The sequence below is a fragment of the Gobius niger genome (assembly GCF_951799975.1).
Source record: "Gobius niger genome assembly, chromosome: 20".
Classification (NCBI taxonomy): Eukaryota; Metazoa; Chordata; class Actinopteri; order Gobiiformes; family Gobiidae; genus Gobius; species Gobius niger.
The window spans coordinates 26,020,932-26,048,500 of NC_136871.1; the positions used below are offsets into that span (position 1 = coordinate 26,020,932).

At 44.3% G+C, this 27,569-nt stretch overlaps 1 protein-coding gene across 2 annotated transcripts in view; it reads left to right on the forward strand.

Moving 5' to 3' along the window:
* The window catches only part of LOC306979667 (low-density lipoprotein receptor-related protein 1-like), a 166,915-nt gene that overhangs the window by 136,354 nt on the left and 2,992 nt on the right, over nucleotides 1–27,569 (forward strand). The window contains exons 55-88 of one of the 2 annotated variants that reach the window (XM_079578739.1): nucleotides 97–284; nucleotides 365–548; nucleotides 2,081–2,166; nucleotides 2,249–2,368; nucleotides 3,127–3,314; nucleotides 3,662–3,867; nucleotides 4,152–4,340; nucleotides 5,742–5,890; nucleotides 6,079–6,172; nucleotides 6,252–6,368; nucleotides 6,576–6,695; nucleotides 7,533–7,655; nucleotides 7,748–7,873; nucleotides 8,017–8,133; nucleotides 11,291–11,397; nucleotides 11,799–11,931; nucleotides 13,172–13,294; nucleotides 13,376–13,498; nucleotides 14,903–15,040; nucleotides 15,233–15,370; nucleotides 16,799–16,918; nucleotides 17,012–17,277; nucleotides 17,356–17,537; nucleotides 17,782–17,888; nucleotides 18,446–18,565; nucleotides 18,649–18,825; nucleotides 18,900–19,040; nucleotides 22,965–23,138; nucleotides 23,880–24,041; nucleotides 24,125–24,308; nucleotides 24,421–24,528; nucleotides 24,603–24,673; nucleotides 24,743–24,836; nucleotides 25,856–25,894. In XM_079578739.1, the coding sequence (XP_079434865.1) occupies nucleotides 97–284; nucleotides 365–548; nucleotides 2,081–2,166; nucleotides 2,249–2,368; nucleotides 3,127–3,314; nucleotides 3,662–3,867; nucleotides 4,152–4,340; nucleotides 5,742–5,890; nucleotides 6,079–6,172; nucleotides 6,252–6,368; nucleotides 6,576–6,695; nucleotides 7,533–7,655; nucleotides 7,748–7,873; nucleotides 8,017–8,133; nucleotides 11,291–11,397; nucleotides 11,799–11,931; nucleotides 13,172–13,294; nucleotides 13,376–13,498; nucleotides 14,903–15,040; nucleotides 15,233–15,370; nucleotides 16,799–16,918; nucleotides 17,012–17,277; nucleotides 17,356–17,537; nucleotides 17,782–17,888; nucleotides 18,446–18,565; nucleotides 18,649–18,825; nucleotides 18,900–19,040; nucleotides 22,965–23,138; nucleotides 23,880–24,041; nucleotides 24,125–24,308; nucleotides 24,421–24,528; nucleotides 24,603–24,673; nucleotides 24,743–24,836; nucleotides 25,856–25,894 (4,714 nt within the window). The remainder of the gene's footprint in view (nucleotides 1–96; nucleotides 285–364; nucleotides 549–2,080; nucleotides 2,167–2,248; nucleotides 2,369–3,126; nucleotides 3,315–3,661; nucleotides 3,868–4,151; nucleotides 4,341–5,741; nucleotides 5,891–6,078; nucleotides 6,173–6,251; nucleotides 6,369–6,575; nucleotides 6,696–7,532; nucleotides 7,656–7,747; nucleotides 7,874–8,016; nucleotides 8,134–11,290; nucleotides 11,398–11,798; nucleotides 11,932–13,171; nucleotides 13,295–13,375; nucleotides 13,499–14,902; nucleotides 15,041–15,232; nucleotides 15,371–16,798; nucleotides 16,919–17,011; nucleotides 17,278–17,355; nucleotides 17,538–17,781; nucleotides 17,889–18,445; nucleotides 18,566–18,648; nucleotides 18,826–18,899; nucleotides 19,041–22,964; nucleotides 23,139–23,879; nucleotides 24,042–24,124; nucleotides 24,309–24,420; nucleotides 24,529–24,602; nucleotides 24,674–24,742; nucleotides 24,837–25,855; nucleotides 25,895–27,569) is intronic. The other variant, XM_079578740.1, reaches the window with a different exon arrangement.

The following is a 27,569-nucleotide window of genomic DNA, read 5'->3' on the forward strand; positions in this document are numbered from 1 at the left end:
GCTGGAATATGGAACTCTCCTTTTCCCTTGTCACTTATGTTTTAGATATAGAATAGTAAGTAAGGTTTCAAATTGTTTATTGGTTTCATTCCACAGAGAAGAAATGCAACGACTCAGCCTTCACCTGCGGCAACGGGAACTGCCTGAACGAGACCCTTCTGTGTGACCATAAAGACGACTGCGGGGACGGGTCGGACGAGCTCAACTGTTTCATCAACGAGTGTCTGAACAGCAAACTGAGCGGCTGCTCCCAGCTCTGCCAGGACCTCCGCATCGGCTTCAAAGTAAACACTCTGGAAACACTCCCTTCATTCTCCAGGTTCAGGATGTGAAATCTCATCTGTGTTGTGCTCGCGACCCACAGTGCCGGTGCCACCCCGGGTTCAGGCTGAAGGACGATGGGAAGACGTGCGTTGACATCGACGAGTGCAGCACCTCGTACCCCTGCACTCAGCGCTGCATCAACACACACGGCAGCTTCCACTGTCTGTGTGTGGACGGCTTTGAGCTCAGCCCCAACAATCCCACCATCTGCAAGTCCACTTCAGGTACTGGCCTTAGACAGTGGAGATTTTTTTGATTTTGTAGATTATTATCATGTTGATTAGCTTCTGGTGTAAAATACATCTCGATTGTAATGTAGCAAAGGTATTAAAAACGTAGTCTGGGCTTAGGTTAGGTTAGGTCAGGTTAGGTTAATTTATTTGTACCCGTGGGTAAATTCGTTTTGCAATTCTGAGAACTAGTCGACACATTAAAACACATTTTACAAAGATAAAACATCACACATATAAAATACAAAACTTGTAAGTGCTCCACATACTAACAGGAAGTGCCTTTGGTACAAAAACAACTGAAATTTAAGCCACTTGACAGTAACAAAGATAAAAAACCCGTGTCAGGGGCAATTTGATCCCGACTTGTTCATAAAGGAAAGGGCAGCGGGAACAAAGCTTTTCTTAAAACGGTTTGTGTGGCTCATTAATCAAAATAGAATAAATCATGGCATCAAAAACCGACGCCCAGACGGAAGCAATCGAAACTCTGAGTGCAAAGGATGCTCTGAGTCTTTTGCGATGCTTCGTGCCGTCCTCTCTAACTGTCTATCATGCAGAAAGTTGTTTAGCAATGGATTCATTTTTCATGCTCCCTCTGAACAGCCATCCTTAAACTATTGTTAACACCACACTAGTTTTGCATTTAAAGGTTGATTTTTGTGCATGTTTGACCTTGTAGTGACCCAGCGGCTGTATGATTGGTCAGCATGGCGCCTTCGCTTTCCATCACAGTGGTCTCTAAGGCGCTCCAGGATGGAGGAAGGTTTTCACAGCTGACGGACCCTGTCACCAGAAAACCTACAAAAGAATTTATCCTGGAGTGTCCTGGAGACCTGGAGAAAGTAAAGGCGCCATGCTGACCAATCATACAGCTACAGGGTCACTGCAAGGTCAAATACACATAAATATCAACTTTTTTTTTTTTTTTTTTAGTTCCATAATGCACCTTTAAACCTGCGATAATTATCCTCAGCTCATTCCAGATAAAACTATGCTACACTGTTTGACCAACAAAAAAAGTCGCCTCAAATATTTGGTTGGACCACCTTTAGCTTTGATTACAGCACACATTTGTTATAACATTGTTTCAATAAGCTTCTGCAATGTCAAAAGATCCAGAGTTGCTTTGATTATTTGATTATTCACCAAGATCTTGTATTGGTGATGGGAGAGTGTGGCCACTGCGCAAAGCCTTCTCCAGCACATCTCAAAGACTGTCAATGGGGTTAAGACCTGGGCTCTGTGGTGGCCAATCCATGTGTGAAAATGTTTCTTCTTCTTTCACAACGTGACGTGTGTGTTGAATCCTTTTTGGTTTTATTTGATTTGCTGTTTTGGCTAAGGTCGTACACACAAGTTGCCCACTCCCTCATTTCTCTGTTTCATGGAATGTTTGCAAATCTTAAGAAATGAAATATACACCAATTCTGTGTGTGTGTTTGTGGCATTGATAAAACACGTCGCAAATGCATATCGCCTAAATTGCAGACCCATTTTCAAAGTGATGATTCCTCTTTCCTCAGACGAAGAGGCTTACCTAATCTTCGCCAACCGCTACTACTTAAGGAAGCTTAACTTGGACGGCTCCAACTACACGCTCCTCAAACAGGTGAGCGCTCCGTCTGAAATCCTTCCAATCCTCCCCGAAGGCTTCTCCGTTTGTCAACACGACTCCGCTGGTGTTTGCGCAGGGACTGAACAACGCTGTGGCCCTGGACTTCGACTACAGGGAGCAGAGGGTTTACTGGACGGACGTGACCACTCAGGGCAGCATGATCCGGCGCATGCACATGAACGGCAGCGACGTGCAGGTGCCTTCCTTCCTCTGTCTGTGATGGGTAAACGGAGCTGCTGGTGGTTGGTTTGGCAGCTTCACATCTGTTTGAAGAAATAAACCATCTGCTCATTAAAAACAAAATCTACAGATGGTTTCGTTGGTGACAGATTTTTCCTTGATTTTTACCTTTGTACAGAAATTAAACTTAGTATTGACTGCTATTTCTTAAATGTATATATTTAAGGCAAGACACGGCAGGTGAACAGTGAAAAAACATATATGTAGGTATATCATTTAGAAACTTTAATAGGAAAAAAAAATGTATTGCAAGTTTTCTGTCCATTTATGTTTTCTAATGAAAGTAAGGCATTGTATGAATGACAAGTGGCCAAAATTCCCTTGATTTCATATTTTTCAAAGGGATTTTGGATATCTTCTTAATTTTTTGTATCAGTAGTTTTTTAAGTGGAAAAATTCAGTAAAAATGCAAAAAAAGTGTTATCTTAGTCACCTTTCATGCTACATGTAGATACCAAACGAGTGAGTGCAGGAAACCGGCTGATGCGCCACTTTATGTTTGTCTTTTCTTAGCTCAGTTTGGTCTATTCTTAGCCTGTCATTTAAACTAAGATGTAATGGTAGAAAATTAGACAAAAATCTCGACACTGACCTCTGTGTGAAAAGTGTTTGGCTTCACCTGCCGTGTCTCACTTTGAACATTTTGAATTGAAACACCAGCACAATTTGTCTAAACATCACTGCTTCCATAGTAATCTCCCCCGATTGTGTCAGGTGTTGCACCGGACGTCCCTGAGTAACCCGGACGGTCTGGCCGTGGACTGGGTGGGGGGAAACCTGTACTGGTGCGACAAAGGTCGCGACACCATCGAAGTGTCCAAACTGAATGGAGCCTACAGGACTGTCCTGGTCAACTCTGGGCTGAGAGAGCCGCGGGCCATCGCTGTGGACGTACGCTACGGGTGAGGAGGAGAAAGAAAGCATATTGTCTCCATACTTGCATAAAGTATACAATTCTGTGTAATATACCAACGGTCAAGGCCATACTTACAGTGGGATCGCAGCCAGCTATTGAATCTAAGGGTGTACTCACTTATTCCTCCCTGTCCTGTGGTTATGGCCAATAAAAAAAATATGATAAAATGTTAATATTTGGGTGGTATTAGTTGAAGCAGACACTGTTCACTCATTCTTGAGATTTTAATAAAGATCAGACCGCATTTTTGCTCATCTTCATTGTTATTGTTCCTGCCTTGAAAATCATATAACATGAAAATATCTCCCACTTGTGTCCTTTTCGTCCTGTCAGATACTTGTACTGGTCGGACTGGGGGGACAGCCCTCATATCGGGCGGATCGGGATGGACGGCTCAAACCGCAGCGTGATTATTGAAGATAAAATCACGTGGCCCAACGGCCTGACCCTGGACTTCATCAACGACCGCATCTACTGGGCCGACGCCAGGGAGGATTACATCGCCTTCGCCAGCCTGGACGGGACCAGCAGACACACGGGTAAACAGGCAGTGGCAAAATAGTCCTCTGTGTTTCAAAGTCAGTTTCACCATACTTTTTGGACCTTGTACGAGGACCAAACTCTCTTGCCCTTACTGATTAGCATCTGGAATATCACCGTTTCATTTTAGCGCAGCCTCGGGGGAAGGATTATCTCCCCTACTGACATTTTGAATAAGTAAATTGAAAAAGGACTTAGGTCCGAGGGGTAATTTCTAGACACATAAATTATTTTAAGCAATAATAAGATAATACCAAGGCTTTAATGCTTTTGTCATTTCTAGTTCTGACCCAGGACATCCCCCACATATTCGCCATGTCTCTGTTCGAGGAGTACATCTACTGGACGGACTGGGAGACCAAGTCCATCACCAGATGTCACAAAACCCAGGGCACCAACAAAACCATGCTGATCAGCACCTTACACAGGCCCATGGACATCCACATCTACCACTCCACGCGGCAGCCGGAAGGTTCGTGAAATCTATTGTTGCAAACTTTCAGCAGCTAAGTACATGTTTGGTTTCTCCACTGCCAGTTTCAGATGGCAAACTCAGCAAATCTGGGCTTAGTAATGTTTGAAAACTTGACATGAAGACAAGACTAAATGATTTGCTCAATCAAGGGGAAAAAAAAGGAACAATGAAAAAACGAATCCATGAATAAAAACCTTTTCCAAATGGCTCCACAAAGACTGTTTACGTTTTGACATATGGGCGAGAACTTTTATGCATCAAGTCACATTTATAGATTTTCTCATTGCACAACAAACTGAGCACAGTCTGTGTAAATATTGGTGAATGACGTGAAACCAAAAGCTAAAATCATCTGTCTTTGTGACTAATAAGTACATAAGCAGGTCTTTCCCATGTTATTTTGGTTAAAGTAGCTCACAGGGGGAGAAACGTTGGGGAGCGTTCGCTAAAATCAAGCATGAGCCGATCCCAGCCTTGTGGAAAACAACAGGAAAAGTTTATATAGTGCTTTTCGCAGATAATTGTCACAAACTGCTTCACAATAGCACAGCTAATTTGTAGTGGACACACAACAGATACATAACAGGAAGTTAGAGAAGAGGCAGAACCATAGGATAGGTTTTGACAATGTGGATGCTGGAGGAAATAACTCTTCCATCCCGACAGGAGGGCTTGAAACCCCTCAGAACAAACAGAACTGAGGAAGCCTTCTGGATGACACATAAAACTACTTAATTACAACCCGAAACAACCCAATAGAAATTTACATCCTTTTGAAGGTCTTTGGTATGAAGCTAAAGACATACTAACTTTCAACCTGGAGCTACTCAGACAGAAACAAAAGCAGAAATTAGAACGCTTTGTTTGCATCCATGAATATAATATGAATTGATGTTGCATGAGCAGGTTAGATGAGCGTTAGGGATGTCTTCCCCTGGGGCCTGGACACTGGTGTTGGAATGGAACAGTGGAGAACGATGAATGTGCACTGGAAGAAACCAAGATGGGCAGAGGCGGTGAAGGGGTGGAGGTGGGTTGCAGCACAGCAGGCAAGAGGACGAGGCCGTAAAGAAGAAGGGTTAAATGTGGACTATTGGGTGGTAATTGGCTGAGGCGAAGGTGCCGAAATGAGTCTTCCAGGTTGTATTTACGCCTCGGCATGACTTAATCAGATACAAACCCAACCTGGACTAAATATAGCAGATCTAAGCTTTGACGTGTCAAGAACCAAATCAGGGAGAGATGCGACAATTGCAAATAGTTCCAACGCCCATCTATCCTCAAAGTTGTCTACATTGTGAAACACCTTAATCTCTCACATTTGCGCTAAATCCTCAAAGCCTCATCCCCTGCTGAAAGTGCAGTGATATTTCTTGCCTTATTTTCCTGTTTTTACAGTGGAGGGGCACCCATGTCAGATCAACAATGGCGGCTGCAGTAACCTGTGCCTGCTGTCTCCTGGAGGGGGCTACAAATGCGCCTGTCCCACCAACTTCTACCTGGCTGCCGATAACAGACAGTGCCTGTCCAACTGCACAGCCAGCCAGGTGAGCGAGCAAAGTGCTTAAATAAGTGAAAAATAAATGCTGCCTCGTGCTTCAAACTCCCACAAGGATGTACAAGAAAATCATGTCATATTTTATTTTTATTTTGTTATAGATTATACAGAACATTACCCTGACAAAAGTCTGTGTTTTTTTCTTTTCATTCAATATATCCTTGTTATTTTCCGCAGTTTGTTTGCAAAAATGACAAGTGCATCCCATTCTGGTGGAAATGCGACACGGAAGACGACTGTGGAGACCGATCAGACGAACCTGCAGACTGCCGTGAGTCAATGACTAAACTTAACTAAATACCTTCATGGGGAACATTTTTACCGAAGCTCCATTTTGTTTGTGACTTTAGCTGAGTTTAAGTGCCGCCCGGGGCAGTTCCAGTGCGGGACAGGCATATGCACAAACCCCGCCTATATCTGCGATGGGGACAATGACTGCCAGGACAACTCTGACGAGGCCAACTGTGGTAGATTCACCTTTACTATTACTGCATTTCTACTGGGACAGGGCTTTTCAGAGTCAGATCCAGGGCTGCATAGGTGCCTGTAATAGCTGTGTTCACAGCAGTTATTAGCCCACATTTATTGTCTTCTTTTGGTTGAATGTGAGGAGAAAGCAGTGAGGTTCCCACACTGTCTTTGGGAATGGCTAAGTATCCTTGTTCATTTTGTAGACATCCATGTGTGCCTGCCCAGTCAGTTCAAATGCAGCCACCCGAGTCGCTGTATCCCTGGGATTTTCCGCTGCAATGGTCAGGACAACTGTGGGGACGGAGAGGACGAGAAGGACTGCCGTGAGTCGAGTTTTTTGTATTTCTGCAATCCGTCCAATTTGCTAAATGAAAACTATATCTTCTTTTTTTTATTTCAGTAGTATTTTTTGTTTGTTGTTTTGTTTTATTTTGAAGAAATCATTGGTACCGTTCTACATACGTATAGTTTTAGTATGAAAAGAGCACTGGACTCTCTCTCTCCAGTTACTTGGAGCTTTAAAACACAAACCCAGATGTTGCTTTAAAAGGCTATAGTGTTTACCTTGTCACAGTGTTGTTGTCCTTTATCTAAAGCTATGGTTTTCAAAGTTGTTCTCACAATGATGCCATCTCATAGGTTTCTTACCCAATGTCTTAATTGCCTGTTTATACGGCGAGGCTACTGGCTTTAGAGTGGAAGCTGAGGTCTGTGACCCTGCTGTGATGCAATATGACAGATGTGAAAGAAACACTGAATGCATGACAGCCGCACAATCAAGCCCCCGTTACGTTCGCTGCGCAGTGAAAGCTTTCCACTGGTGGCCTTTGTCCAAACTCAATGACATGTATTCTAATGGCGTGTTAAATGGGCCCATTATTGGAATGATTTCTCTGCCTTTCAAAAGTCTCCTGACCTTTCCCTCCGGCCAAAAATCACAAAATCGGCGGGGAAATTATTACCGTGGCATTTTCCAAAGCCATTTATCTTCCATACGGGGACATCCCGCGCGCCGCACTGCCACGCCTGAGTGGGGTCAAAATTGAAATCCCTCAGCTATACAAAGATTTAAAGCAAAGAGAGAAAGCTCACGGAGTTGGAAGATATTCAATTAAAAATCACTTATGGTATTCACAGTTTGGAAATCTAATGTTTTGCAGCTGAGGTGACCTGCGCTCCAAACCAGTTCCAGTGCGCCATCACCAAACGCTGCATCCCCAGAGTGTGGGTCTGCGATCGAGATAACGACTGCGTGGACGGGTCGGACGAGCCCGCCAACTGCAGTAAGAGGGACACTGGAATCTAAACCATTCAATGCTCGCTGTGACTTAGCGTAGTCATCTCATGTCATCCCATGTATTTAATGTGCTTTCAGCCCAGATGACGTGCGGCGTGGACGAGTTCCGCTGCAAGGACTCGGGCCGCTGCATCCCGGCTCGGTGGAAGTGCGACGGAGAGGACGACTGCGGGGACGCCTCCGACGAACCCAAAGAGGAGTGTGGTAATAAACGCAGAGCAGAAATAATATGACGCTGTTGGATGAGAATGCAATATAAATCTGAGACCTTTTTACCAAGACGGTCGATATCAGAGCTGGGCTGATTGTTGTTACGTGTTTGTTGTTTTCTCCTCACTGTCGTTTAGATGAGCGAACCTGTGAGCCGTACCAGTTCCGGTGTAAGAACAACCGCTGTGTCCCCGGGCGCTGGCAGTGCGACTACGACAACGACTGCGGAGACAACTCAGACGAGGACAAGTGCGGTGTGTAGCGCTTTGTTTTAACCATGATTTACTTTACTGTCGAGGGGTAGAGGTGCTGTCTGAGTCGGGCCCGACTGATATACAAGCACTCAGAGAATCTTGGCTATCAATATTGGCTTTTGTGAATGTCTCTGAAACAATAAGTAACAGAAACGTGCTGTTTTGGATCAGAGGTTTAAAATTAGCCTCCTATGGGTCTCCGGGAAGCTGTTTTGTGTTCAAAAGTGCTCCCTCTTACAGAACGGCTCTGCACATGCATAAAACTAGACTTTTTCATCTTCAAAATGTGCCCACTGGTCAGCTGCCATCTTGTTTACATAGAGCACGGTGGGCAAATAATGTATGGAGTGTCATTAGTAGAGATGCACCAATCCAGCTTTTTTGCTTCCGATACCGATACCTTTTCTGCATTTTAAGATCAATAAAGTCATATTTTATTGTCATGATATTACGGATCAATTATATCTATTGATAAAATCTTGGATAAATATTTTACAAGGATGACTTTTCTATACTAAATATCCTTGGGTATATGACAGGCTTTAGGTTACATTAAAGCAGTACTAAGCAACTCTTGCCCCTAGAGGCCATGAGCGCAACTGCAGGTGTCGTAGCAAGTTACGATTTTTTAACTTATTCATTGTCTTGGAGAGTAAACACTACGCTGACAGGAAAGGCGAAGGGAGAGAGGGATATTGTTCATCCAATTACACAATGGAAATATTTGTTTTCACTCAAACTTGGCTGTAAATACTGTTTAAAGTGACGTTAGCCCGCAGTTAGCTTTGCCCTTTAGCATGTTAGCTTCTTCTTCGGGATTCCATTAGTGTGTATTGCTTGCAAATATGGTTTTCTGGCCAGAGACACCGGGAGGGATGAAAGACCCTCCAATCATCCCATAAACACTTGTATTACCCCCACAGGGACTACGAAAAGCATTTACTTAGTACTGCTTTAATATAAACAACTCACATGAAGTAATTCAATCATTATAAATATGTTAGATCATATTTCTTAACCTAAAATACAAACACTTGGCTTCAGCAGTGGTTATTTTATTTTATTAGGCTACTTTGGGTATTTCTATCATAGTTTCTGAACTGGTATTGGTTCAGTATTGGATATTTGTCGCCGATGCCCGATTTTGTATTTTTTCAAGTATCGGCTCTGATATGCGATACCATTATCGGATCGGTGCATCCCCAGTCATTAGTGTCAAAAGTTTAGCAACAGTGTGGAGCAAAAGTAGTGCCATAATAGAGAGAATAAATGTAGGTGGCACACAGAAGCAGGTCAGGTACTGTATATAACTGTTTATGTTTATGGAAGCAGTGGTTATAATTGATTATATTAGCAACCTGTCTATTCTCTCCACTGACAGTATTCATGTTTAATGGCCACACTCTGTTATGTAAAAGAGGTGTGGAAACAAGGCGTGAATGGCCACACGTTATGCATATGAATACAGCAAAACAAGCAAACAATTTCTTTGCAATTTCTTTGCCAATAATACCTTGGCCCTTTTTTAAATTCTGCGGCTCAGAGAAGAGGGCCAGCAATGTTTAAAAACATCAGTTCCAAAATGATCTTCCCTAAGTGACAAGTAAAAAATCTATGAAATCATATCGGTCTGGCCCTACTTGTGTCCATGTGGGCGTTAAACACTTGTGTCATTGAGAGGTCATGTGCTCACCTCACTTCATGTGTGTCATCTCGTGTCTGTTTTGCATCACTCTGGGTCTCTGAGCAGAGGTAGGTCTCTTCAGCTCCATCCTCAGCTCCTCCTCAGCCTGTCCCCCAGTCTAAACCTGACTCTCTCTCTCTCTCTGTGCCCTTTCTTTCTCGCCTTGTTGGCCCCAGTTGCTCCTGTTCTGTAGCCTGGCCCGTCTTCCTTTAACATTACTTTGGAAAACATGTTAACGTCACAAAAGAGTCAACAAAGCTCATTTTCAATTAATCAATGGGACTGACAAATCATTTGGTTTGGCATGTTGCTAAATTAGCTCCTAGTCTGGAATCCACTGGTATATCGGACCAATCGTGGGTGGGTTTTACATTTGCCAGCAGCAACGAGCACTTTGTCTCAGCTTTATGGAGGCGTGACTTCCAAGTGAACTTTCCGCTGCTCTTCCTCTCCTGTTATTTCTGCTGTCGAGCTGTCCTTACTGGAGGATATTTCCATGTTTCTTACGATAGGTGTTTTTTCTTTTCTTGAAGCTAATGGCTAATAGGGATGTTCAACTTGAGCAAGCCATCAGGAACTGCATGTCTCCTTCATTAACACACTAAATAAGAATTAAAATAGCACCAGCATTTGAACGAGCCTGCATGGAAACAGATCAGCCTGTCGTTAGTGTAAATATTTTTAGTTGTTGTGTTTGTGTTTTCAATGCCAGCCATTAGCTCTGAGATTAAAACTCCTTTTTGTTCACGTATATTAAGTAGCCATGTGCTCCGGGTGTGAGTCATACCTCCAAAGTAATACAATAGAACTGGGAAGACCTTTAAACGACAATAGGACTAAAATAGCATGTGCCTGTCACAGTGAGAGTTATAATACAGCATCTTCTCACTCATCTCCACTTGACGTTGACCTAGTTGTATTTTGGAAGTGAGGAATTGGAAAAGAACAGGAAGAGAGTGTCCTCCCAGGAAATCACTTGGAAATCACGTGTCCCGTCGTGTGCATAGATCCTACGCTGGTCAACGATGCAACTACAAAAAAATACAGATACATTTACCAAAAAAATATTGAATTGTCTTACTAGCGTAGCACTTTGCTGTTTAGCTACGTTTTGGCCCTTGTTTGTGATTGGCTAAAATGAGCACTTGAACCAATCAGCAGCAAACACTCCATGGAAAGCCTGTACTCCTTATAAACACCGTAGCATCAATCTGGCTTCAGTTGATATCTCTCTATCCTAGTGTATTGGTCTGGTTGGCCAGGCTACTTTAGTTTGTAGCTCTTCCAGTCCTTTACCTGTGCTTCTGTGGCCTATACTTCCATCTTGTGACTCGTACCGTTCTATGATGCCCTTTGGTTGCAGTTTATTCCTATATTTTCTCCTCTCTTGCCCTTTCCTCTCTACTCTCCTCCATCCTTTGCCCTTCATCGTCTTCCTTATTTGTTCTAAAATGTCCCCTGTTTACCACTCAGTGCCGCGTCAGTGTTCGGAGAGCGAGTTCGCCTGCACCAACGGCCGCTGTATCGCCGGCCGCTGGAAGTGTGACGGAGACCACGACTGTTCAGACGGATCAGACGAGGTGCGGGAGCTCTTTTTTATATGACTTTATCAGGGTTAGTGAAAGAATTGTGCACATATTGAGTTTAGGTTAGTCAAAAATAGAAGAAATATGACAAAATCAACTGCAAATTTTGGATTAATGAGTTAAATACTGGAATTCCCCTCCTTTCAGTTTAATTTGTCATGTATTTTCTTCATTTATATTGATTTAGATCAAGTTTACCCAAATTTTAGCCCAGTTTTAGTCCAGATCCACGTAATGTGAGATGTCCCTTTGAGACTTTTTGTGTGTGAGCTCAGAGAGCCTCTCTACTACAACAGGTGCTGTATCTCTTTCCTATTTCCCGCCCGACTGGCTTTGGCGCTCCGGGGCCGACGAGTTCTGAGCGAGTCGAGTTTTATTGAATTATTTTCCCACAGAACGGCTGTGATCTGAAGTGTGACAGTGACCAGTTTCAGTGTAAGAGCGGACACTGCATCCCCATTCGCTGGAGATGCGACGCGGATACGGACTGCATGGACGGCAGTGACGAGGAGCGCTGCGACGGCGGAGGTGAGAAAGGATCTGAGGAGAGCATTTACGCTTTACTTGATTGTTTTTGTTGTTTTTTGCCAAGTGGTAGAAAGTCACAAAGCAAAAGTATAAGATGTTTTATCAGGGGTGGAACTTACTTCACTGCATTACAGAGCTGGAACATGTGCTTCCTTCTCCAATACATTTTATCTAGATTGAAGTTATGAAAAGTGTTATGGAGTTTTGTTTCTTTATAATATCTAAAAGCTTAAAGGAATAGGCCACCGTTTTTACACACTGAGATATGTTCTTACCTTAGCTTTGACGAGTTCTTTAGGACCTGTCTGATCTTCACCCGTGCCTTCAGTCACGTAAACACAGCGCAGACGGCGTTAGCATTTAGCCTCTCCCTCTCTCCTCTATAGCTCCAAAACAGGTCAAGATAGAAGCTACCAAGCTCTTCCACGTTTCCCTATTTAAATATGGTTACGTGAAGTGTTCCACTACAAAGTATAATTACACACAATTAAACAATGTGGATTTTCTAAGCGGATAAAAGGGGGGACTATATTGTAAGGCGTAGTAATACCAGGAGTAGTTCGAAATCCACGCAGTAATCTTCACTTTACTGCGCAGTAATCTTCACTTTACTGCGCAGTAATCTTCACTTTACTGTGCTGGATGCAGCTGAAGAAAAGACGGATAGAGACCATTTAAGTAACATCTCAAAACTATTATTAAATAAAAACACATATATGAATAAAGCACAGGCATTGGGAACTTTAGGACATGGGCTTTTCTGTCTATGATGGACAGTGCAATAAAAATTAAAAATTATATCGAATGAACATAAAATAAATAAATAAATGGCATCAGCACAATTCTAATATAACTGCTCTTAAATGTGTCGCCTACTTTACTTAAGGAAATGTACTTAAGCAAATTAACTTATTACCAAAAATTAAGAATGTTGAAAAAAGTAAGAATGTTGAAGAAAATGCCTTGTACTCGTATCGGTATTCGGTATCGGCAAGTACTTAAATCAAAGTACTCGTATTGGTTTTAGAAAAAGTGGTATCGGTGCATCCCTAATTTCTACAAATGGTGTAATTTACTCCACTCTGTTCAAAATGTTTTTTTGTTCCACACGTTGTTGCACTTGTGTCAAAACAAAGCGCTGTGACTGAACAGTGAAAAGTACTGCTGCTGTGAAGGCCACACTGAGAAATCAGAGCTAAACGTTGATCAGTTCAAAACATTATCTTTATTCCCTTGATAGTGGATCGACACTGCCCCCTGGATGAGATCCAGTGCAACAACACCCTGTGCAAACCTCTGGGCTGGAAGTGCGACGGAGAGGACGACTGTGGGGACAACTCCGACGAGAACCCAGAGGAGTGTGGTACGAGGAGCTGTGACGTCACGTGATCGCCCTAAGTTCAGGTGTCTTACATGTTACTTACATGTACGCTTGTCTCCTCAGTGCGGTTCCAGTGCCCACCCACTCGTCAGTTCCGCTGTCACAATGACCGCGTGTGCCTGCCGGTGTCCAAGCGCTGTGATGGGGTCAACAACTGCGGAGACAACAGCGACGAGCTCAACTGCTGTAAGAGACTTTCGATCTATGGACACACTGATCAGACATCATCATCTCTATGTCTGTGCTGGCAGGGGAATCTCATTTGATTGACACTGCGTTAAAGCCAGTCATAACTTGGTCACATCCATGTTGAAAACTCTTAAATGTGCATACGTTCAAAATGCCGTCTTCAGTGTTGTAAGATCGATTCTTGGCTCCGACCAGTTGCCAAAGGCCTTTCCCCCACTCTCTAAACTGTTTTGACGCGGCTTCCTTCCTGTCTGTAGGATCCAATAATGCAGTGTTTGCTGATTTTAAATGTAATAAGACAAAATAGAAGTAAAAATTTGCACATCAATTACTTGAGGCAGGTCAATGGAGATGAGGGAATTTGCAATTTGCCTGATGAAGGTCTCAGGACCGAAACGTTGACCTTATCCAAATAAACTATTTTTGCAAGGTTGGCAGTGTGCGTAAATGTAATTAGACAAAAATGTGGCAACATAGAGTTCATTATTGATTAAAACGGCAATTAAAAATGTTGTTGATGTAACTAAAGAGTGGTTTCAGCACCATGTTAACAAAGAATGAGATAGAAAACTGGCCCAGTCGACTTAAGAGTGGTCCAATGCACAACATTCAAGGAACTATATCTGATTTTCTTTTCTTTTCTTTCTTTTTTTTACTGAAAATTGTGTAGTCCTCCTTTAGTTTCTTGTAAACTCAGACATTTGTGTGGAAAACACTGTGCTTCTAATTACGAAGTATTTGTATCAATTTCATGAATTTCCAGGCGAGTTTTCTGGCAGTTTTGTGAAAGTCACCCTGAAAAATGATGCTGTAAGTTTTGAAACAAATTGGGATGCGACAAACATGTTCGACAAATTAGGGACGAGTTTGGACCTCAGCTGACATTTTAATTTAGTAGTTTTAGTCATTTCCTCTTTCATTGTTTGAAATGAAAAAATCAGGTATAGGGCCTTTAATGCCCTTTGGTTAATATCACAGTAGCATTACTTTTTCAATCTGTAAGGGCCGCCATGACATTGACGTGTGATAAAGACGATGACATTTGAATTTGGTGCAATAATTCTCCTATTCAGAAAAACTCTATTCACCCGTTAGGAACTTCATTAGCAGAGGAAGCACCAGTATGGACCCAATAAATAAAAGCACATGTACAGACATGCATCACTATCAACATTTCAAGTGCTATAACAATAGTCTTGTAACATCTCACTTCCATTCTGATATAAACAATTTCATTCTTGGAAATAAGTATTATCATTGGCCTGTTAATTACGTTATTAGCTCAAGACATAAAAAAAAAAAAAAAAAAAAAAGATGTTACCTCCCCCTGTCTTATGGAACCTAAGGGTGTAAAATATATTCCTAAAACGTATCTTCTTGTTACTTTTTTTGTTCCTGCAGTGCCTCCCTCTCCTCCCGTCTGTCACAAGGACGAGTTCCAGTGCGCGAGCGGCCGCTGCATCAGTGTGAACCTGCACTGCAACTACTTCAACGACTGCGAGGACTACGGCTCCGACGAGATCGACTGCCACAAGAAAGGTGCATTGTGGGTCACTGGGGCCGTAGCTAGATGTCGTAGCAACTGAACTGAACTTTAGCTATAGACTCATAGTCAGGAGCTCCTAAGCCTGTTCATGCTGGTCAGGAAGAGCGCCTAATTCTACTTTTTAAAGATGTAGTTTCAGTGCATATAAAGTTGAATATTTGCATTTGAATATACGTTCTCCTCAGACGGCGCGCTGAACGACTGCCGCAGTAACAGCTCCGTGTGCGGAGATGGAGACGAGGCTCACTGTGTGGTCAACGGCACTGACTCCTTCTGCTCCTGTAAACAGGGATTCTTCTCCAGAGGCCAGAACAGATGCCAAGGTACAGGACGCGTGAGACATTTTAAAGTTTGTGAAAAAATCGATTAGAGACTTATGCTGTAAATCACAAGTCACTTTGTAGTAGACACAGGTGCTGTTCTTTCCATTCTGTCAAAATGTAATAACCCTCGAACAATACAATTTTTAAGAGGTCTACTCTACAAGACTGGCACATAATTAAGTCCCTGTGGACACAAAGGGGTATCTACTTTTGATTTTGAGAGTATTGAAAGAGAAAGAAATAGGAATTTCTGAGTTTGTTTGGTTTAAAAAGAACAAAAAAGAGACAAAAAAAAAAACGTTTGGAAACAACTGGCCTAAATATGCAGTTTTTACAATTTGACAACAGAAATCATTGGCAATTTTATTCAATCATCATCATTCTTTATTTGTCACTTCGATTTTATTAAACTTCATAATACAATACAAGAACAACCTGAACACGTCCAGGTTGTACATTCTTGTTAATTATGACAACCAGGGCTATTTGTCATACTTTTTTTAACTGAGTTCACTGCTCATCAAAAGAGTCAGTGCAGCATTAAATGAAAGCTTGAACCCTTGACTTGAAAGAGACCTGGTTTCCTTTATTCTGTCATATTGTGATAAATAGTTATTAACCGTCAAACACAAGAGAATCGACTGTGACAATGTGCCCCATGGATGGCAGGTTGGCACTATGCTTGGGGGTTGTTTTCAACTATTGTTGTTAATGGAATTTTTGATGTTAACATGAATTTGATAAACCTTTTGAAACTTTTTGAGATAAAAGGAGAAAATAAGTTTTAAAATAGTCACAATGCCAGATGTGTTCATAGCACTAATTGTTGATTTTTTACTAAATGCTCTATGAGGTGTAAAATGTACAAATTCACCAAATTACCCAAACATACAGCCTCTATAAAAGCTAATGTTAGACTAAAATGATCATAAACACATATTAGACACAAAAGAAAACATTTTCCACCATTTATACCCCTTGTGACAACCAATCTCTCAGTTCGTGTGACAACTAACCCCAAGTGTCCACTTTACCAACAATGTAAGCTAGCTAACAAACGGCTCTAGCTTGTTAGCTCTAAAACGACTCAAACGAAAGCTAGCATCTTGGTGTGTTTTGTTTATGGCACAACAAAGGCTCTCACTACAAAAGTAATCCACACATTAAAGTTTGAGAAAAGGCATAAAAACAATCTCCTCATGCCTTCAGTCAAAATGAGAAAATGATTATCGGAAGAGAAGAAGAACACCAATACACATACTTACCAGTGCTAGCCTACAGCGCCCTCTAGTGTGGCTGCTATAAAAGCTATTTGATATTCAACCCCATGTGACAAGTAGCCCCAGTCTAACGTCACAGCAGTGTTTACAAGGAAGTCATGCCATGTCTACAAAGGCACAGTTGATAAGTGCATCTTTTTCATGACAGATAAGAACGAGTGCAGCGAGTTCGGAGCCTGCTCCCACATCTGTAACAACACCAAGGGCTCGCACAAGTGCAGCTGCCACAAATACTTCAGCCGCATCAACGACACGTGCAAGGCCGACTGTGAGTGCAAACACAGGCTATTCTTCTCCTACAGATACAAAACAAATGTACGGAAAGTTTGAAGCATAGGTATGGTGCGTTGCGTTCTCTCAGCTCAGCGGCAGGTCCTGTACATCGCTGACGATAACGAGATCCGCAGCCTGGACCCGGGGATGCCGAGCTGGAGGTACGAGCAGATCTTCCAGGGAGACGCCAACGTTCGCATCGACGCCATGGACGTCCACATCAAAACCAACAAAGTCTACTGGACCAACTGGCACACGGGGCGCATCTCCTCCTACGACCTGCCCGCCAACCCCTCGTCGCCGAACAGCAACCGCAACAGGCGCCAAGCCGAGCCCAGGGTCCAACACCTGGAGGTACGCTGCTTTTGATTGCTGTTGAACTTTAGTTTTTGGGTACATTTTTATTAGGGTCATTTTTTGTTGTTGTCTTAGATTCCTGACCTGAAGATGCCCCGTGGTATCGCCGTGGACTGGGTGGCGAGTAACCTGTACTGGACGGATTCAGGGCGGGATGTGATAGAAGTGGCCCAGCTGACTGGAGGCAGGCACCGGAAGACGCTCATCTCCGGCATGATCGACGAGCCCTACGCCATCGTGGTCGATCCACAAAGAGGGTACGGCGAGAGGACGGGCTGGAGCGTATCTTAAGAAAATATCTATATTGGAAAAGGGAAAGACAGTAACTCAGTGTGCGCCAAGTACAGTAGGTGACAGGAAGTTCACAGAATATTATTTTTTTTGTTTGCATTAGTTGGGGGCACTGAATGAATTATTTAAAAAAAAAATAGCTTAATGCAAACTGTAAAGCAACTCAGACTAAAACGACTTAATACAATGTTGATGCATTTTGATGAACAGGAAAATGTATTGGGCCGACTGGGGAAACCATCCTAAGATTGAAACAGCTGCAATGGACGGCACCATGAGAGAGACTCTGGTGGAGAAAAATATCCAGTGGCCAACAGGTAAGTTGTATGAAATGATGCCTTTGTTTTGTTTCTCTTTTGAAAGTCGATTGTTGTGTATTGTTCAAAGGAGGGGAAATTTGAACAAGAATATGTTGTTTGACAGACTAAAAGTAACATGACTTCCTTCACTCATCATTTTACAGATCGAAATATAAAAATCTCAACATTTGTCCGAAAAACAAAATCGTGCTGCGCTACTGTAGGTGCTTTCTAAAAGTCTCCAGGGTACGTGAGGATAGAGAGATCACTCCAGAGAGAAAGGTTCTGACCTTATCTGACTATAGGAAAAAAAAGTACAGAGCTGGATCAGGCCAGCATTAACTCAGGAGCCTGTCCGTGAAGGTCTGGGAAAGTCAGGACCAGATTTTACTCTGAAAGCGACAGGGAGCTAATGAAGGGACTTGGATTAATGGACTGAGTAATACAGTTAGTCACAGACCACTTGCTCTTTTTTTCCTGCCATGATATTTCAAACTGAGCTGAGTCAAACACAAAAAAAAAAAACACATTGCTGTTTCTGATTTCTGGCTAATTTGTTTCCCATGTGTTCCCAGGTCTGGCTGTGGATTACTTTAACCAGCGCCTGTACTGGGCAGACGCCAAACTGTCTCAGATCGGCAGCATCCGGCTCAACGGCAGCGACGCGGTGGTGGCCGTCAGCAGCATCAAGAACAGTTTAGTTTGAACATAATTCATTCTATATCTTTAAATAATCTACAAAGGCACACAAATATGAATCTCCCTCTCTGTGCCTCAGAAATCCACCAGCCTTTCAGCATAGACGTGTTTGAGGACTACATCTATGGCGTCACCTACATCAACAACTACGTGTTCAGGGTCAATAAGTTTGGCAAAGGTCCCGTAGAGAATTTGACCACCGGGATGAACCACGCCTCGGATTTGGTCTTGTATCATCGCTACAAACAGCCAGAGAGTAAGTGGAAATATTGGTATGATACTTGGTTATTTTACGATGGGACACATTTGACCTTTTGTTTTTGATTTCAGTGACCAATCCGTGCGACAGGAAGAAGTGCGAGTGGCTGTGTCTGCTGAGCCCCAGCGGCCCCGTGTGCACATGTCCCAACGGCCGAACTCTGGACAACGGCACGTGTGTGGAGCTGCCTGCACCCACTCTCTCCCCCATCTGTGAGTATGACCCACTCTCTCCCCCATCTGTGAGTATGACCCACGCTCTCCCCCATCTGTGAGTATGACCCACTCTCTCCCCCATCTGTGAGTATGACCCACTCTATCCCCCATCTGTGAGTATGACCCACTCTCTCCCCCATCTGTGAGTATGACCCACTCTATCCCCCATCTGTGAGTATGACCCACGCTCTCCCCCATCTGTGAGTATGACCCACTCTCTCCCCCATCTGAGTATGACCCACCCTCTCCCCCATCTGTGAGTATGACCCACCCTCTCCCCCATCTGAGTATGACCCACTCTCTCCCCCATCTGTGAGTATGACCCACCCTCTCCCCCATCTGTGAGTATGACCCACTCTCTCCCCCATCTGTGAGTATGACCCACTCTCTCCCCCATCTGTGAGTATGACCCACCCTCCCCCATCTGTGAGTATGACCCACCCTCTCCCCCATCTGTGAGTATGACCCACTCTCTCCCCCATCTGTGAGTATGACCCACCCTCTCCCCCATCTGTGAGTATGACCCACTCTCTCCCCCATCTGTGAGTATGACCCACCCTCTCCCCCATCTGTGAGTATGACCCACCCTCTCCCCCATCTGTGAGTATGACCCACCCTCTCCCCCATCTGTGAGTATGACCCACCCTCTCCCCCATCTGTGAGTATGACCCACTCTCTCCCCCATCTGTGAGTATGACCCACTCTCTCCCCCATCTGTGAGTATGACCCACTCTCTCCCCCATCTGTGAGTATGACCCACTCTCTCCCCCATCTGTGAGTATGACCCACCCTCTCCCCCATCTGTGAGTATGACCCACCCTCTCCCCCATCTGTGAGTATGACCCACCCTCTCCCCCATCTGAGTATGACCCACTCTCTCCCCCATCTGTGAGTATGACCCACTCTCTCCCCCATCTGAGTATGACCCACCCTCCCCCCATCTGAGTATGACCCACTCTTTCACCCATCTGTGAGTATGACCCACTCTCTCCCCCATCTGTGAGTATGACCCACCCTCTCCCCCATCTGTGAGTATGACCCACCCTCTCCCCCATCTGAGTATGACCCACCCTCTCCCCCATCTGAGTATGACCCACCCTCTCCCCCATCTGTGAGTATGACCCACTCTCTCCCCCATCTGTGAGTATGACCCACTCTCTCCCCCATCTGAGTATGACCCACCCTCCCCCCATCTGAGTATGACCCACTCTTTCACCCATCTGTGAGTATGACCCACTCTCTCCCCCATCTGAGTATGACCCACCCTCTCCCCCATCTGTGAGTATGACCCACCCTCTCCCCCATCTGTGAGTATGACCCACTCTCTCCCCCATCTGAGTATGACCCACCCTCCCCCCATCTGAGTATGACCCACTCTTTCACCCATCTGTGAGTATGACCCACTCTCTCCCCCATCTGTGAGTATGACCCACTCTTTCCCCCATCTGTGAGTATGACCCACCCTCTCCCCCATCTGTGAGTATGACCCACTCTCTCCCCCATCTGTGAGTATGACCCACCCTCTCCCCCATCTGTGAGTATGACCCACCCTCTCCCCCATCTGTGAGTATGACCCACCCTCTCCCCCATCTGAGTATGACCCACCCTCTCCCCCATCTGAGTATGACCCACTCTCTCCCCCATCTGTGAGTATGACCCACGCTCTCCCCCATCTGTGAGTATGACCCACTCTCTCCCCCATCTGAGTATGACCCACCCTCTCCCCATCTGTGAGTATGACCCACCCTCTCCCCCATCTGAGTATGACCCACTCTCTCCCCCATCTGAGTATGACCCACCCTCTCCCCCATCTGTGAGTATGACCCACTCTCTCCCCCACCTGTGAGTATGACCCACTCTCTCCCCCATCTGAGTATGACCCACTCTCTCCCCCATCTGTGAGTATGACCCACTCTCTCCCCCACCTGTGAGTATGACCCACTCTTTCACCCATCTGAGTATGACCCACTCTTTCACCCATCTGAGTATGACCCACTCTCTCCCCCATCTGTGAGTATGACCCACTCTCTCCCCCATCTGAGTATGACCCACTCTCTCCCCCATCTGTGAGTATGACCCACCCTCTCCCCCATCTGTGAGTATGACCCACCCTCTCCCCCATCTGTGAGTATGACCCACGCTCTCCCCCATCTGTGAGTATGACCCACCCTCTCCCCCATCTGTGAGTATGACCCACTCTCTCCCCCATCTGTGAGTATGACCCACTCTCTCCCCCATCTGTGAGTATGACCCACTCTCTCCCCCATCTGAGTATGACCCACTCTCTCCCCCATCTGTGAGTATGACCCACCCTCTCCCCCATCTGAGTATGACCCACCCTCTCCCCCATCTGTGAGTATGACCCACTCTCTCCCCCATCTGTGAGTATGACCCACTCTCTCCCCCATCTGAGTGTGACCCACCCTCTCCCCCATCTGAGTATGACCCACTCTCTCCCCCATCTGAGTATGGCCCACCCTCCCCCATCTGTGAGTATGACCCACCCTCTCCCCCATCTGTGAGTATGACCCACCCTCTCCCCCATCTGAGTGTGACCCACTCTCTCCCCCATCTGTGAGTATGACCCACTCTCTCCCCCATCTGTGAGTATGACCCTCCCTCCCCCCATCTGTGAGTATGACCCACCCTCTCCCCCATCTGAGTGTGACCCACTCTATCCCCCATCTCTGAGTATGACCCACCCTCTCCCCCATCTGTGAGTATGACCCACCCTCTCCCCCATCTGTGAGTATGACCCACTCTCTTCCCCATCTGTGAGTATGACCCACTCTCTCCCCATCTGAGTATGACCCACCCTCTCCCCCATCTGTGAGTATGACCCACCCTCTCCCCCATCTGAGTATGACCCACCCTCCCCCCATCTGTGAGTATGACCCACTCTCTCCCCATCTGAGTATGACCCACCCTCTCCCCCATCTGTGAGTATGACCCACCCTCTCCCCCATCTGAGTATGACCCACCCTCTCCCCCATCTGAGTATGACCCACTCTCTCCCCCATCTGTGAGTATGACCCACCCTCTCCCCCATCTGAGTATGACCCACCCTCCCCCCATCTGTGAGTATGACCCTGTGGTAGGGGAAACGGGAGTAACCTGAGTAAACAGAGGCAGACACACAGAGAACATACAAACTCCTCTCAAAAAAGTCCTGTTCAGGTGGGAATCGAACCCGGGACCTTCTTGCTGTGAAGCACGAGCGCTAATCACTGCGCCGCCGTGTTACCAAGTACATGCTAAAAGCATAATGCCTGATTTTTGTGAATAATGTGCATTTTGGACACTTGGCACATTTTTTGATTCGTATATTTAATTGAAAAAAACATTTAAAAAAAACAGGTGATGTTGGTGGAGCCAGCCCATACATCGGAATGAACACAAGTGATGGTCCCATAGTCAGAGGACTTTTCTTGTAGAACATTTTCCCAGATGTGCAGGACCAAGTATGCCAAAAAATAAAATCGCCCGTCCCAATGTCTTATCGTCATTAGAAAACTCACTCTGGGATAATTATTAAAGTTCAATGTGCTGTAAGACTTCAGAGTAGGAGGTGCAAGCTGCTTCTGCTCAGTTTTTACACCTAGATTGCCAAAATGGCTAACTTCTTACGACAGAATAAGTGGCCAAGAGCAAAACATCAACAGAGAAATCACACATGCACAAGTCCGCTTCATTACGTGCACACTGGGAGTGGTTCCTTGATGTAAAACGCTGTCTGTGCCCAGTGTAGGTGCTACATGAATGCAAGTCTTTGCCATGACTATTCCATATGATTTAGCTGCATTATTCTGTGCTGATGCTCATATAAAAACACCTCAAACATAAATCAGACCTCCATTTAGACATCTATAGAACTATGGTATATGCATGTTTGGGATTTTCTTACTCTTCTGTCTCCTGTAGCGCCCCCCAGTGGCCCGTGCCTGGTGCAGTGTTTGAACGGAGGCAGCTGCTTCCTGAACGCTCACAAACAGCCCAAGTGTCGCTGCCAGCCGAACTACGGAGGCGAGCGCTGCGAGGTCGACCAGTGCCGGGACTACTGTAGGAACGGAGGCACCTGCACACCGTCCCCTAAAGGTCAGACACGAGAACTACACTAATGCTCACATGGTTCTATATCATAAGTGAAAAGCGCTATACAAGAGTCTAAATTAAGGGTCATTATGAATGTTTTTACAGAACAGATGAAAAAACAACACTCACAGTTAGCTGTTAGCTTGTCGCATGACGCTAACATTAGAATTATGGTCAGCATTCTCCGTTATTCATGTGTTTATGGGCTGCTGAACCACTTTGCTACATGTCTCTGCATCTTTATTTGGTCTAAAATACAATCGTAATTCAGTATTTGCTAAAGTAGTGGTGGAGTAAGAGGTGAAAGAGTTGTTATTTTCCCTCTTTGTTTTTCCCCCTCGATGAAGCCATTTGTGGGCATTCCCTAAGATGCCATCTGTATCAATAGATGAAGATGAACCTTCCTGCACATGGTTAAACATAGTAATCCATCTCTGCAGCCATTGTGAGCTTAAAGTGTGTTCATCACGCTGCCATTGATATGCTAGCATGCCGTTGGACAGAAGAGAAAGCTTGTATTCTTTGTGTCATTTCCCCAAAAGGACAAATCCTGACTCTCTCACTCTTTAATGTGTTTTCCTTACATTTACATTATTTCAAATTTGAATGTAAAGTATCTATGTTTACCAGCTCATGTCCACTTTGAAAGTGCATCGTAAAGCTTTGTTTGGAGTGAAGGCTAAGCTGATATCATGACCATAACTCGATCAATGTTCACATGTGTATTTGTCTATCCCGCTCCAGGCTCCCCCACCTGCCGCTGCCTTACAGGCTTCACGGGCCCCAACTGTAACCTCAGGACCTGCAGCAGTTACTGTAAGAACGGCGGCACGTGTTCGGTGAGTGCGGGCAACCAGCCGAGCTGCCACTGCCCGCCGGACTACCTCGGAGACCAGTGCCAGTACAGTAAGTCTGTGCGCTCACACACCCACGTCCAAAATAATGTCATGAACAACAGCCCATTCTGTTTGTTTGTCTTGGCGTCACAGGCAGTTGTGAGGGCCACTGTGAGAACAGAGGCACCTGTCTGCAGAGCGCAGATGGCTCCAAGCAGTGCCGCTGTCTGCCACAGTTCACCGGCGGCCAGTGCGAGGTCGACAAGTGCCACTACTGCAGAGACGGCCACTGTATCCCCAACAACAGCTTTGGATCTGTCCCCGAGTTCACCTGCATGTAAGTCTAATCAGATTTTTAACCTAACAGCCCAAAGAAACCTGGATTCAAATGAGCAAGTCCTTCACCACCCTACCGTATAAATGCATATCATCTCTTAACTCCTTTGCAGTTGCTCAAATGGCAGAGTTCAGCCCAGTTGTTACACATGTGACACCAACGAGTACTGCGCTAACGGACAGTGTTCCATAAACTCACTCACACACCTCCCGGAGTGCAGGTGAGACGACCCAGAAGCTCGTGATAGAATCTCGTTTGAGCGCTTTCAACGTCATTTTCCCCTTCTGTTCCCAGATGCTCGTCGGGCTGGACAGGTCACAGATGTGCAGTCTTGGCGCCGAGCGGTGAACCAGGAACTGGAGGAAGTAAGTGTGAGCCCTAAATATTGGATATGATTTTGCTTTTTCATGTTTTAATGAACTGATTTGTTTTAGGGACAGCCTCCATCGTGATTCCTGTGCTGTTGCTGCTGCTGCTCATCCTGTTGGCTGTGGGGGCGCTGCTCTGGTATCGCAAGAGAATGAGAGGGTAAGAACACTCAGCAGCTACAATGGTTTTTATAGTTTTCAATTTGGATCCCCACATTGAACGAACTGCCTCCTACACAAGGTTCTTGACAAGCAAAAGGGTTTTAAAGCGGCATTTTTGAAACACGGCAGGTGAAAACATAAGTTTGAGACAAAACTCACAATTTCCATATCCTCTAGCAAACCTGAGATTTCCAGGAAAATGCTACAGCATTGCGGCACACTGACCACAAATATAGACAAGTTTGGTATCCAAGTGTAGCACAAAAGGCTTTAATCCAAATATGGTCATTTATCATCGAGGAGACAAGAGTAATATACATGTGCAATGTGCGTACGCAGGCATTACAAAATGTTAGCTAGCGCCTGTTTCTCAAAATTAGTTACACTTTTCACTCCACTTAAGTCGCTCCCACAGACTTCAAACTTTCCAGTCTTGTCCTCAACAATATTTTTACAGTTCATTTGGAGGCATTTTTAAATATCTAGTCTTTAGGCCGCTTTATTGAGCTTTGTACCACAAAAAACAAGCAGAAATTTGAATTTCTCCTCATAACTATCTATTATTTAGATTTTGTCGCTGAGAAAAAAACAATTCTCAGAATGCCTTGTATTTTTATATGACACTTTTTTAATTAATGTAATCTACAGCAAAAGTGTCACTAAAAGTATTTTTATTTCTCCCCCTTATTCCCCTGCAGTGTCTTGCCTTAAGCTGTGAAAGTCTAGCTAGCTGTATGTGAACTGTTAGGGGCTGCCTGCAACAACCAGTTTCTCGATAAAAATGTGCAAAAAGCGTGTGTGCTGTTAACAATATAAGCCTGCAATGACAAAAGATATTGATAATTATAAATTGGCTGCCCAGGTCAAAGGTCAGGTTAGTAATTATATTTTTGTTGTTGTTGCCCTTGTGAAATCAAAACACAGACTCCTATTTAAATTTCTAAATAAATGTCCCTGGTTCCAGAGCCTCCGCCTCTCTTCTTCTCTCTCTGTAACGTCATATCCTCTGCTCCTCAGGTCTAGCCGGCTCGGGAAAACCGGCTCAAAGCGCTCGGGGTAACTCCCGCCAGAGTCAAACAGTCTCTCCATCCTGTCATTAAACATAGATATGCATAAACTGTTGCTCTTTCCCATCAGTGGTGTTCGCTGTGCAGTGTCAGTGTGGTGAACTTCAGCTCATGTCCCGAGATCGTGGCTGTGCTCAGATCTATTCAAATCAGTGTTAAATAGATCTGTGGGTGTTTTAGAAGCCAGAGCTGCTGTGAACTTGATATTTATTTCTGTATCGTGCCATTATTGTGATGTACTGTGCTGTGATTTGTCTTGTGGTAAAGGTTTTGATTGATAAGAGTGGGCATTCTCCTCGTTTAAGAATGCTTTTTCAAACCCAGCATTTATTAGCTGATACAGTATATACACTTGTGTCTTTTGATTAGATAGAATATGTTAAAAGGTTGTGTATATATTGTGAGCAAATACTTGGCGGTGAAAGATTAGGATCATTTCAGAGGCAAAAATCAGCAGTTTGTTAAAAATACTAAAAATATCATCCAAAAACACATTGAAAATTGCTTAAAATGTGCTGAAAGTTTCACATAGCATCCAATTTCCAAAATCCACATTTTCAATCATTCCCCTGTTTACTGGAGCTGAAACAAATCTGTAGAAATTCTACATGCATCTTTTTTGTTTTGCAAATTGTGGCATTAAAGCAGGGGTGTCCAAAGTGCGGCCCAGGAGCCAAATGCGGCCCTCAGACCAATATTAAGTGGCCCTCAGCCTTGTCACTGAATCGGTACATATCTTCAGAGATTGTCCTTTTTATTTGAAAAGTTATAATTCTACACAATTCTAACCTAACAACTAATATTTTATTGTGAGACAGAGCTGGCATGAAGGTTTTAAGCATAAATAAAGGTGCGGGGTACAATTTAAACCTCCGCTAGTCCAAGATTTCGTGGCACTAACCACCGAACTATGGCCCTTCACCCCGAGTTTGCTTCAGTATGCGGCCCCCCATGAAAAAAAGTTTGGACATCCCTGCATTAAAGGCTCTATACGTGATAAAAAAGTTGCTTTGTAAACTCTGACATTTGTGGACAAAACACTTTGCATCTAATTTTAATTTGATCAATTTCATGACCTTGCAGGCTTGTTTTCTAATATTTCTGTGAAAGTGACACTGCAAGTTGTAAAATGTACCTTCAAACTTGCCTTGTTGAAATGGGATGCTACAAATATTGTATGTGTATATATATGTTTTGGAAAGTTAGGACCGAGTTTGGACAACAACTAACATTTTAATTTAGTGACTTCCTCTTTTATTGTTTGTTTTCAAAGAATCAGGGCCTTCAAAAATATTGTGTTAAGGCAAGATATGAGATTTTGAGATAGTTTTCTCCCATAGCATCTTAGTTTTCACTTTTTGTGTTGCTTATTTGATATATATAGTTTTGTCGACCTACTACAACTGCAGACACTCGGGTTGTCTTTCCCACGAATACACGTTCACAAATATTGACTTGTTTGGCACATGTAGCACAAAAGGTGACCAAGATTACACTGTAATCCAAATATGGTCATTTCCTTGGATGGAGACAGCAGAAGAACAACATCTCCACTTTAGTGGCACTTACAGACTCCAAACGGATTGGACTTAACCGAACTTAGTGGATCTATATAATTCTTGCCTGATTTATTGAGGCGAAATTTGGTTTAAATACACATTATT